Source organism: Muscardinus avellanarius, assembly GCF_963383645.1.
Source record: "Muscardinus avellanarius genome assembly, chromosome: 13".
NCBI classification, from domain to species: domain Eukaryota; kingdom Metazoa; phylum Chordata; class Mammalia; order Rodentia; family Gliridae; genus Muscardinus; species Muscardinus avellanarius.
Genome location: NC_137799.1, coordinates 52191572 through 52203077, shown reverse-complemented (window position 1 = coordinate 52203077; position 11506 = coordinate 52191572). Strand labels below are relative to the sequence as shown.

Genomic DNA, 11506 nt, shown 5'->3' with positions numbered 1-11506 from the left:
AACCAAACCTGTATTTTAGGTGGCCTTGAACTGAGTTACCTTTTACATGGCATTGGTAAGTTACTGTTCCAGTACAACCAAGTGGTAATTGACTTCAAATGTTTTCATTTTGCATTATAAAAAACTAATAAACAATGTAATATAGTACTCTGAGATCCATAATCACATTTTGTTTTATTTTCCCCTCATACCAAATTATCATTAAGAAAGAGTCCACAATTTCTTTAAAGCAGGAATTAACATGTTTTATTTACATGTATTTTCAGAGAGAGAGAGAGAGAGAGAGAGAGAGAGACAGACAGACAGACAGACAGACAGACAGACAGACACAGACAGACAGATAGACACACACACACACACACACACACACACACACACACACACCCCGAGAGACCCAAAGAGATTGATTTTCATGTAGCTAGCAAATTCAAGCATCTTGGAACTTAAGGGATTTAAAAAATCAAATGGGAATTTTTTCATTTTACTGCTTTTATGTGCAGTGTTTCTTAGTAATCATATAATACAATTTAATCTAAAAGTATAATTATTATAACCACTAATAATTGAGTGTTTAAGTGCTAACTAGTATTATAATTTCTGTCCTTGTGGCTTAATTTGGAAAAAAGGGTTCTATTATTTTTTTTTCAAAAGTTTTGAGTTTTTAAAGTGTTTCTTTTGGGGGATATTCTCTATATTGTTGAAATTTAAAATATGTAAGATATATTTAAAGCAGTCTGATGTAAGATATATATAAAGCAGTCTGCTTTATAGTTGCCAGCTCTTATAGAAAGTAAAGCCACCCTAGGAACTTAAAAGGGAGATGATTAGCTGACTTCATATGTATCACTAGTGACTTTAGAAGTCAGTGGGAATGAAACTTCAAGTTCTGTGGTGAGAACATTTGAACTTTTCTATAGTAGCAGTTTTGAAATGTATTCTATATTTTTTACACTACTGGGAATAGAAAACAGTGATATTCTAACTCCAAGCTACATTCCCTATCTTATTTTTATCCTTTATTTTGAAACAGGGTCTCATTAAGTTGAGAGCCTCCCTAAATAACTGAGGCTGGTGAACTGCGATCCTCCTGTCTTAGCCTCCCAAGCACTGGGATTACAAGCGTGGGCCACCAGGACTGGCTACTATTCTGTATTAGTTATATTCACCACATTGTTCAATAAACTAAAAAAAGAACATATTCCTCCTGAGATTTCATACCATTTTACTGGCATCCCCACCCCTTGACCTCTGTAACTACCATTCTAGTTCTGCTACTTTAAATTTATTTTAGATTCCACATAGAAGGGAAAACTTGTGGCATTTATCTTTCCGTGATAGATGTTAACTAGTTAATTTTTTTTTTTTTTGGTGGTACGGGGGGGGGGGTGGGTGGAACCCAGAGGCTTTCTACCTTCGGGCTATACTCCCAGACCTTTTTTATATTTTATTTGAAAACAGGGTCTCACTAAGTTGCTGAGAGCCTCACTAAGTAGCTGAGGCTGGCTTCGAACCCCTGTGATCATCCTGTCTCAGCCTCCCAAGCGCAGGGATTACAAGTGTGCACCACCATGCCCAGCATAACTAGTTTGATTTAGTTATTCCTCGTAGAGCAGGTGTGATGACACATGCCTGTAATCCTAGTACTTGGGAGGCTGAGATAGGAAGATCATAAGTTTGAGGCCAGTCTCAGCAACTCAGGCCCTGTTTCTTTTTTTCTTTTTCTTCTTTCTCTCTTTTCCTTTCTTCCTTTTTTTCTTTTAGTGTGTGGTACTGGGGAATGAACCCAGAGACATTCTACCTCTGAGATATATCCCCAGCCCTATTTTATCTTTATTTTGAAATAGGGTCTTGCTAGGTTGAAGAGAGTATCACTACTTGCTGAGGCTGTCCTTGAACCTATGATTCTCCTGTCTCAGCCTCCTAGGTACTGAGATTATAAATATATGTCCCCATGCCTGGCTTCAGACCCTGTTTAATAATATTAATAATATTAATAATATTAATATTAATAACAACAACAAAAGTAAAAGGCAAGGGATATAGCTAGGAGGGAGAATGCCTTTGGGTTCAATGTCCAGTACCATAAAAACGTTCTAACATTTTGCATCCCGTTATCTCAAAAGCTATTCAGTCTGCACCATTAACTCTCCCAGCAGATAAACTATTTTTAGATTCCAGAGGTGACTTTTATTATTTATTTTTATAAATATTTTGATATGATAATAACTATGTCTCAAAGCAGCAGCGGCAGATTAATTTTTTAGTAGAAACCAAATAATTCACTATTCTTTATATTTAATTTTCTATAAGTGAATGTTGATATTTACACTAAGATTTTAATGTTTTCCTTTTTTGTGTGGTACTGGGGATGGAACCCATGGGCATTATAACTTTGAGCTATACTCCCCTATTTTATCTTTTATTTGGAAACAACATCTCACTAAGTTGGCGAGGGTCTTGCTAAATTGCTGAGGCTGGCTTTGAACATATGGTTCTTCTGACTTTATTTTTGCCTTTGAAACATAATAATGATGATTTTGAAATTTCTCTTTTTGCATTTTTCTTTATATCTGTTAAGTCTGCTATGAAAATGAGTAGATACACTTCTTGTCATTGGTAAGTTCACAGTATTGCAGGAGAAAACTGGCCACTGTTATATCGTGGCAGTTGATTATAGAGTTTAAATCTATGGTAGAGGAACATGTAGGGTATTGTAGAGAGGCACTCAGTTCATTCTCAGGTTGAAGTAGGGGATATTCTGGTCAATCATTCGATCAACAACCATTCAGCATTTATTGAAAGGTTTCCTAGTGGGATTCATAAATGATGCCTAAACTGAGCTAGGCATGGTGGTACATGCCTGTAGTCTCAGTACACAGGAGGTTAAGATAGGTTATGTGTTCAAGACCACCCTCAGCACTTTAGGCCCTCCCACCTCAGTACGACCCTGTTTCAAAATGAGCATGGTGGTGCATGCTTGTAATCCCAGCAGTTGGGAGGCTGAGACCAGAGGATCAGGGTTTTGCAATAGCCTCAGCTACTTATTGAGGCCATTTGCAACTCAGACCCTGTTTCAACAATAAAAAGACTAAAAAATAGGGCTGAAGGTATAGCTCAGGGGTACAATGCCCCTGGCTTCTATCCCCAGTACCACCAAAAAAAAAAAAAAAAAAAAAAAAAAGGCAAAATAGGGCTGGAGGTGTAGTTCAGAGGTAGACCGACTCTGGGTTCAATCTCCATTAACTAACACCACATCATTACCACCACCACCCTCCAGAGTAAATTTAAAAATAAAAAATAAAAAAAATTAAAAAGGACTGGGGCTGTAGCTTGGAGGTAGAATGCCTCTGGGTTCAATCCTTAATACCAAAATAAATGAAGAAATAAGTAAATAAAGAGGCTGGGGCTGCAGTTTGGAGGTAGAGGGCCCCTGCCTGGGTTCAATCCCTAGTATCCCCCCCCCCAAAAAAAGTCTAGACTAATAAAATAGAAGGAGATCACATGAAAAGGCCTCAAAAAAGGATACAGCACCTAGGAGATGGCAAAACGATTTTTATGGTTGAATGATAAGGCCCTGTGTATGAAAGGATCACTGGTTTGGTTTAAATGTTCCCCTTGAAAATACGTGCTACAAGCTATCTCCAGTGCAATAAGTGATGTCGGAGGAGTTTAGATCTGGAGTGCCCGGGCTCCGGAGTGGATTCCTGCAGATTATGAGAGCACTGGAGGATTTGGAGTTTGATTCATCTCTATATCTTTTTCTCTCTCCCTCTCTCCCTCTCCCCACACGATGTTTTCCACCACAATACACAGTTGCCCTGCATATATAGATTTGCCAAATTCCAATTCCATGAGACAAAGTGCTATTGTTTATAAATAAATGCCCCATAAGCTTTAGAGCCAGATGGGCTTACTTATCATGGAACAATTATTTTCTGATCTTTGCATGGTACTTGATATTTTTCTCCACCCTATTGTCTTCATCTGGGGAACAATACCTATCACATTTAAATGTTAAAAGTAATAAAGAGTTTAAAGCATGCCTGGTACAGGCTGTGTGTCAGGAAGCACATATCTCTTCCCCAATTAGATATGGTCTAGTTCTCCACTAATCTCCTCCAGTAGGAAATAAGTATACTTCATATATATGTATATTGCACATATAAGGAGAGAATGAGAAATCAACAGAGAAGTAAAGATTGTATATTTAGCCAAAGGCACTCCTTTTATAAATCTCTATTCTCAATTTTTTTCGGTTCCTTTTTTCTCTTTAAAATGCATATTTAGTAAACTGGACATTTAGAACTATAACACATGTATAAGTATTATCTTTAACTTTTTATGGTATACTTAAGCAGTTTTTATAAATTGTTGGAATCACATCAACAATTTTTACAAAGGGCAAAAGAAGTGAATATTTTTAAACCTTTAACATTTCTCAGGAGTTAGGGGTAAAGTTCATGGAAATATATTTTTAAACCAAATTATTCACACCATGGAGGTTAAGCAATACTATTTATTCTTTTTTTAAAAAGTGAAATATCAGTTGTTCCAATGTTATAATGCATCAAGCAACACAGGAAATTAACTCCCGAAGCAGTTCAGTGTTAGTTTGCTCAGCAGACATTAAGACATCCCATAAACCCTCATCAACAATTTTATACACAACCTACACTTAAGCAACCTTTTGGGAAATATCCCAAGATTATTTACTGAACAAATAGATCTGCCTTTTAAAAGACATCTGGAATATTTCCCCTGAGGCAATTTATAAAGGAAACAACCAGAAAAAATTTACAAAGACATAAATAGGTAAAGGATGAAAACTATCTAGAGTGCCACCTTAAATATAGCTTTATTTAAAAAGCTAATTGTTTTTACCAATTTGCTGGAAGTTACTTTGTTAAAGTCTCCCCATTCAATACATTGTTACTACAGAACAACTCAAAGGTACAAAATACACAAAATCTTTCCAAGTGGCAATTCACAGGGGCATTTTCTGTATCCTACTGTGTTTCCTTGAAACAAGTTGTTACATTTAACTGAGCCCCCTGTCTACTCCTCAGTGTTTCAATCAGCCAACCCACAGTTCTGCGGAAACAGCTAGCACCTTTTGAAAACCTCTTCACTATCTTGGGATTTCAGGATATGAGGGCGCGGATCTGTGGCTCCCACGCTTTCTTCTCCCCTTCGCTGTCTCATGGAGCTGGGCGTGAGTCCACCGGGCTTCAGAGAGTACTGTTTTGAGCACGATCACAGATGCATAAAGATGCTCACAGATGCATAAAGCCCCGCGCTTCTACTGAAGCGCACCTCGACCCTGCTCCTCTGGTCTTCAGTCCTACGGTTCCCCTCCAGCCTCCCAGGACCAGTGCCTGGAACAGGAGGAGTTCACAGCTTATCCCAGGTCCGCGCAGCTCTCCTTTCTCTCCACGATCCACGCACAGCCTCCCACTCTGAAGCCAGCGTCTTCCCCTGGAAGGTTCGTAGGCACAGGAGCCATCCACAGGAACTTTCCATCAGAAAATCCTGAAGCGTAAGGGATGTGTGGAACTCCACACACCTAAGTGTCGCACTAGCTTCCGGATCATTGTCTAGGGCCCAATCCAGATTTTTTTAAAAAAGTTAAGAATTTGCTCCCGGATGGCTCCCCCTTCCTGGGGGAGTGGAGTCTCGGGTATGCTTGCACACTTTGCGCGCTCCAGGCCTTCAGCCTTCCCTGAGCTAGGTCGGGTGGCGTACTACGGGGAAGTCAGTCCTGGGCGGCCGGGGGGACCTCCTTCAGTTCCCGGAGGCGGCGCGCAGGTACCGCTCGACATGGCGGTGGCCGCGCTCCTCAGCCAGGTCCACGGGCAGGCGGCCCCAGGCGTCGCGCACATCCAGCCGCGCCCCCGCCCGGTGCAGCGCCACCAGCGTGTCCAGGAAGCCCTCCCGGGCAGCGTCGTGCACCGGTCGGGTGAGGGTGGCGGGGTCCGCGCAGTCGGGCTCGGCGCCGTGGAGCAGCAGCAGCTCCGCCAAGTGGACGCTGCCCATCATCATCACCTGCGGAAGAGAGCAGAGGTCTGGGCGCGGGCGCGGGCGCGGGCAGGGAGGTGCGGGCCGGGGCCCGGCAGGTAGAGCCATTTTAAAGAAACATGTACCTATTTGTGGAGTACCAATCCAGTGCCCAGGCTCTCTACGAACCTAGTCTCCGGTGTCTGGTTTCTCATTTGCCAATATAAACCATCCCTACCTAATTAATACTCCTTATTTACACAGAGCAAATTAGACTTTATTGTAAAATATATGGAGAAAAGAAAGCTGATGGTAAAGTGATAGTCACCGTGGGGAGAAAAAAAAAGTCTTGATTTTTACTGGCTGCAACGTGGGAATTCATTTTGTTAAATGGGCGGGTTAAGTTTAAATGCTTGTAAACATTTTGAATGGTTTCAGTTGTTGCGCCCCCTACGAATCATTAATCTAAGTCTAGAAATAATTATTAGGCAATCAACTGGTATTTTGTAGAAGTTGGAGTAATGCTTTAGAAGAAAAAAATAAGGAAAAACTAAGTTTTAAAAAAGGTTTAGTATGTAGTTCTCATAGCAGATTCCCTGCGGAAGGGTTTTGCTTTTTGTATGTCTGTACTCATAGATGGGTTGGAGTCTGATAATTTCAGCCAAGATTAGAGGGGGGAAAAGTAAATCAAGCCATGCATAGCATAAGATGATGAAAATAAATTATTTGTTTCAAATAAGTGGTTCACATTTAATAGTTTAAATTAATATAGATATGGGCTAGTATTTAGAGTGTAATATTTAATGTAACATGGAAACAACATGTGTTTACATTGTACAGGGTTTTATAATTGCCATACTTTTACAATGTTGAATGGTAAATATTTATTAAAAAAAAAGAGCTTGGATGTTAGCAAATTAGAACCCACACAACTTAGAAACAATGATGTTTTGGAGCCATAAGCTTAGCAGCCATTTGTTTTTTTTTTTGGCTGAAATAACATTTTATTTAACCCATTATGCCCCAAATATAGTAATTCACCAGTATAAAATCTTAAGTTTACATTCTTTTTCTTTGTATATTTTTAAAATCATGTATGTATTTATATTGGTAACACCTCTCAATTTGGTTAGTCACTTTTTTTGGTGGTATTGGGGACTTTTAGCAGCCATTTGTGTACATGTTCAATTTGCAAGCATTTGCTTTTATACTTTAAGCTAACAAAACTATTTTTGTAACGGAATGTCCAAAACATTTATTCTTGTAGATTTATGTGCTTTGAAATGTACCGTGCAATTGAAAGGTAGTATACATCTGGTTTTTTGTTTAATAGCAGAAACATTAATTTCCTTTCTTAAAAACATAACCATGTTTCTCCCAATGAGGTAAAGGCTATTTTACATATGGAGAAAGAAAAAATTGGTTTAGTATCTCAGACAATGGTGAAATAAATTGTAAATAAGATAACTTGTTTTTATAATTCACATAATTTTAAGACATAAGAACCACTTTATGGTGTTTTGTAGCTCAAAATATCCCTTGTTGTACTATTTTTCTAATAATTCAAAATAAATGAATACATATTCTCTTACACTACTAACAACATTCCTTAATACTTAATACTGGAAAGTGTGGTATATACAAAATATGATCATCATAATCAAAGGTAGAGTATAAGCATTGTCTTAGACTTTACAGGAATTAAAATCAGTACTAATTAAAACATTAAATTTTAAATGTATATGAATGAAGAGAATAATGATGAAAACTTTCTATTCAAAAGAATCTAACAGTTTCTGTAAGAATGCTTCTGTAATCCAAGCACTGAGTAAGTAAGAAACTATAGAAGTGTGTTTCCCCCTCTTATCCATCATTCAAGATTCACTAACATAAAAGGAATTAAATATAACTTTGGAGAATCCTATCTTATTCCTTTGACTCCTACTTGCCTCTCTCTATGAGGAAAAATATAAAGGATTTCATACAGCTGCTTAAAAGCGCACTGTGCATTTTTCACGCACTATGATTTTGCATAATCGTCTCAAGTCCAACCCAGATTGTGAAATTCACAATTTACTTATGTTTATTCTGGAAAGTAGATAACTGACCTTTTCTTTCCCCCTCAACTGATTTTTCCTTGCATCTCTGGTTATGAGAAGGAAGAACAAATGTTGATATTTTCTAGCACTATTAGGAATAATGAAAACCAGGGGTTGGGGATGAAGCCCAGCATGCACCGAGCCAGCACCGCAAAGGAAAACAAACAATCTGAACTGAGGCAGTTTTTTTTTAACTCTTAAAAAAGATTTTTTGCTGGGTAAAACACCTGCGTTAAACCTGGACTCCACACTTTCAGCCAGACCGACTGCGGCCCAAAGCCGGTCCGCAGAGACCGCGTCGCAGCCCAGGCCCGCGGAGGGCGCGCCCCCTGCTGGCGAGGCCCCGGGGCCCCAGCTACCTGGATCGGGCGCCTCCCGAAGCGGTTGACTCCATTGGGATCGGCGCCGGCCTCCAGGAGCTGCCGCACCGTCTCCACTTGTCCCCGCGCCGCGGCGCTGGCCAGGCCCGCATCGCTGCCTCCACCGCCGAGCGTGCCCTTGTCCTCGTCCGGCATTCCGCAGACGCCGCTGGCCCTGGGCGTCGAGACGCTGGCCCTTTTGGGGACCGACCTCCCCTAGCCAGGAGAGCTGGAGAGCCGGGCTCCGCGTCCGTCCCTCCCTCCGTCCTTCTGCAGCTCTGGGGCCGGCCTCGGCCCGGACCTGGAGACCCCACCGCGCGCTGCGGGGCAGAAGAACCCGGCGCAGCTCAGCCCAGCTCGGGACTGGGGAGGCGGCCGGGTAGGCGCGCGGTCCCCAGCTGGGCGGCACCGCCTCTCCCGCCCCCTTAGGCTCCGCCTACGGGTGGCGCGGGAGGGGCCGCGGTGACGTCACCGCGGGGGTGGTTTAGGGCCAGGAGGGAGGGAGGGAGAGGGGAGGGAAGCCGGCCCTGAAGGTATGGGGGCCGCCAGAGCTGGAGACTCGGCCCAAGAGCATCCAAGAACGACGGCTGCGCTGCAAGTTTTGGTTTCAGTAGAGCCAAAGCTCTGTGTCATAAAAAAATAAAAATAAAAATAATGGACCCGCTGCATTCAACTCCTAGTCCCCAGCAGGCGGAGCTGAGGACTTCTCTTCTTTCAGCCTCAGGCCCGCTGCTGCTTTTATTTCGGAGACCCGGAGTCGCTGCCTGGGGATCGCAGCGGAGAATAGCCTTTGAAAATAACTCCCACCTTTTGAAAATGTCTGGAAGTGACAGTTCTGTTTCTGTGGACCGGGGTAAACGCTCCCTCAGTACTTGAATTTTGCAAGTTTCTGCGTCTTGCACCAACCTTAGCAGTTTTCTTTTGGGTGTTTCTTCCGAATGGAATGAATCAACCAGAAATTTAGCGAAAAGAGATCTCTCTTGTTTTTGCGTGTGCTTTTCAATTCTTTTTCTTTTTAAGTCTTGGAATTATGGATATGATCCTTAAATCAATAAACAATATATAAGTGAAAGAACTTTAATTTTAGAAAAGAGATTGAGAGCAGCAACCTGGCATATGCAACACACACACACACACAGACACACATATACATACATACATACATACATACATACATACATATAGATATTTTAAGACTCTGAGACCCCTAGCAGCCCCACACCTGTGAGTTCCAGCTTCTGCAGAAGGCGGGAGGATCCTTGGGTGCCAGAGCTCAAGGCCAGCCTGAGCAAGACTGGAGACCCCCAGCTCAAAACAACCACTAAAACCCCCAAACAAAAACCTGTTCCAGTTTCATAACATTTGTACGGCATATCTTTGTTTGTACTCTCACCTATTTAAACCCACCTCAGCAAGTGTTTGACTTTTATTTATCATGAGTAATAAAGGGCATTTATACAGCAATAATGAAACATAATAAAACATGGGTGTGGTGCTGGGCCTGTCATTAAACTGGCTGAACCTGTCATTAAAACTGCTCTGAAGATTTAAAGACCAAGTGTTTCGTTTTCTCCTAATCTTCCTAAGCATGCTTGAATCAACATATTTATTGGTTTCATAATTTTAAATATTATAGCTGATACTACATTGAAAGAGGGAGAGAAACCCAAATGATATATTTTTGCCTAAAAATTCTGGTAAGGAACTACGTGACAGTGTACCTCTTCTGACACTGACAGTTCAGAGTCCTGAGGAGGACAGTCTTAAAGGGAAGCCATTGCTTTCTTCTTTGTTTTTCTTTTTGTACTGGGAATTGAATCCAGGGGGCATTATAAGTCCAAGCCACACCCCAGCCCTATATTTATTTATTTATTTATTTATTTATTTATCTATTTATTGCGGTACTGGGGATGAAACCCAGGGGCATTTTACTCTTGAGCTATGCGCCTAGCCCTAGTGTTTGATTCTTTATTTTGAAACAGGGTCTCACTTCCTTGCAAAGGGCCTCACTAAAGAGCTGAGTCTGTCCTCGAACCACAATCCTCCTATCTCAGCCTCCCAAATGCTGGGATGACAAGAACGCGCCATCATGCCCAGCTTATTATTATTATTTTTTTATTTTTGAAACAGGGCTTGCTAAGTTGATGAAGCTCTTGCTAAATTACTGAGGTTGGCCTTGAACCTGTAGTCCTTTTGTCTGGATGTGTGTCACTTAGCCCAACAGCATTTGCTTTCTGATTCAAAACACACACACACACACACACACACACACACACACACACACACGATTTCAAAACATGCTTCTTCTAGCATACCTTAGCTCAGACTCCCCCTCTAGAACAAGGGAGAGCTCTTTCCTTTAAAGGCAGGCGGCCTCAGAAGTGGTGTATAGGGATGAAGATCTATTGACTGAGCTTCACTGGCTAAAATCCACCTGACAGCCAAGGGAAGGAGGCACTGTTAATTATACTTTCTCTCTTCCCCACCCATCCCCATTTCTTATTTTCAGTTTTTAATTTCCTCTGCCTTTCATTCTTATTTGAACGCTCACATTTAGTGGAGAATGTGTTCTTTTATTGATGGCCACTGTGTTCTCAGGCTGGATAGAAGACTAGAAGTCTACTTCAGGGTGAAAGACATAGATGACCTGTTTTAGTCTAACTTGGGGAACCAGTTCTCAAGCACAGGTAGGTAGAACGGGTTGAGGAAGAAAGATGGATAATAGGAAGCCAGAACCTTTGAAAATAATGGCATCGGCATCTTCCCAATGTAATTAATCCAAGGGGCCAAGGCACCATATTGATGTTAATGGCTCAGTCCAGGATAATTCCATCAGAAAAGCCTAACTATCCCCCAGTGTAGTGCACAGTCAAGTGTAACAGGGAAGGCTGTCTTCTGAGGAGTACTGTTGGGACCTTCTCTCTAATGGATCTGGTAATTGAATTTAGTTCAACAAATTTTAATTTATTATGCCCTGTATTCTAGGTATCCAGAGTTGAATAAGATATGACTTCTAGATTTTAAGGAAGTCATTGTAGTGACACTCAAAACTGA

At 41.3% G+C, this 11506-nt stretch overlaps 1 protein-coding gene across 1 annotated transcript; it reads right to left on the bottom strand.

Annotated features, from left to right (window-relative positions):
* Nucleotides 1-5741: 5741 nt before the first annotated feature.
* On the bottom strand, nt 5742-8608 carry LOC308272190 (cyclin-dependent kinase 4 inhibitor B-like; the record flags this gene model as incomplete). The annotated part of the gene is given in 3 exon segments (XM_080708958.1): nt 5742-5790; nt 5792-6042; nt 8453-8608. Coding segments are annotated over 3 exon segments (456 nt in total).
* Between the last annotated feature and the right edge of the window lie 2898 nt (nt 8609-11506).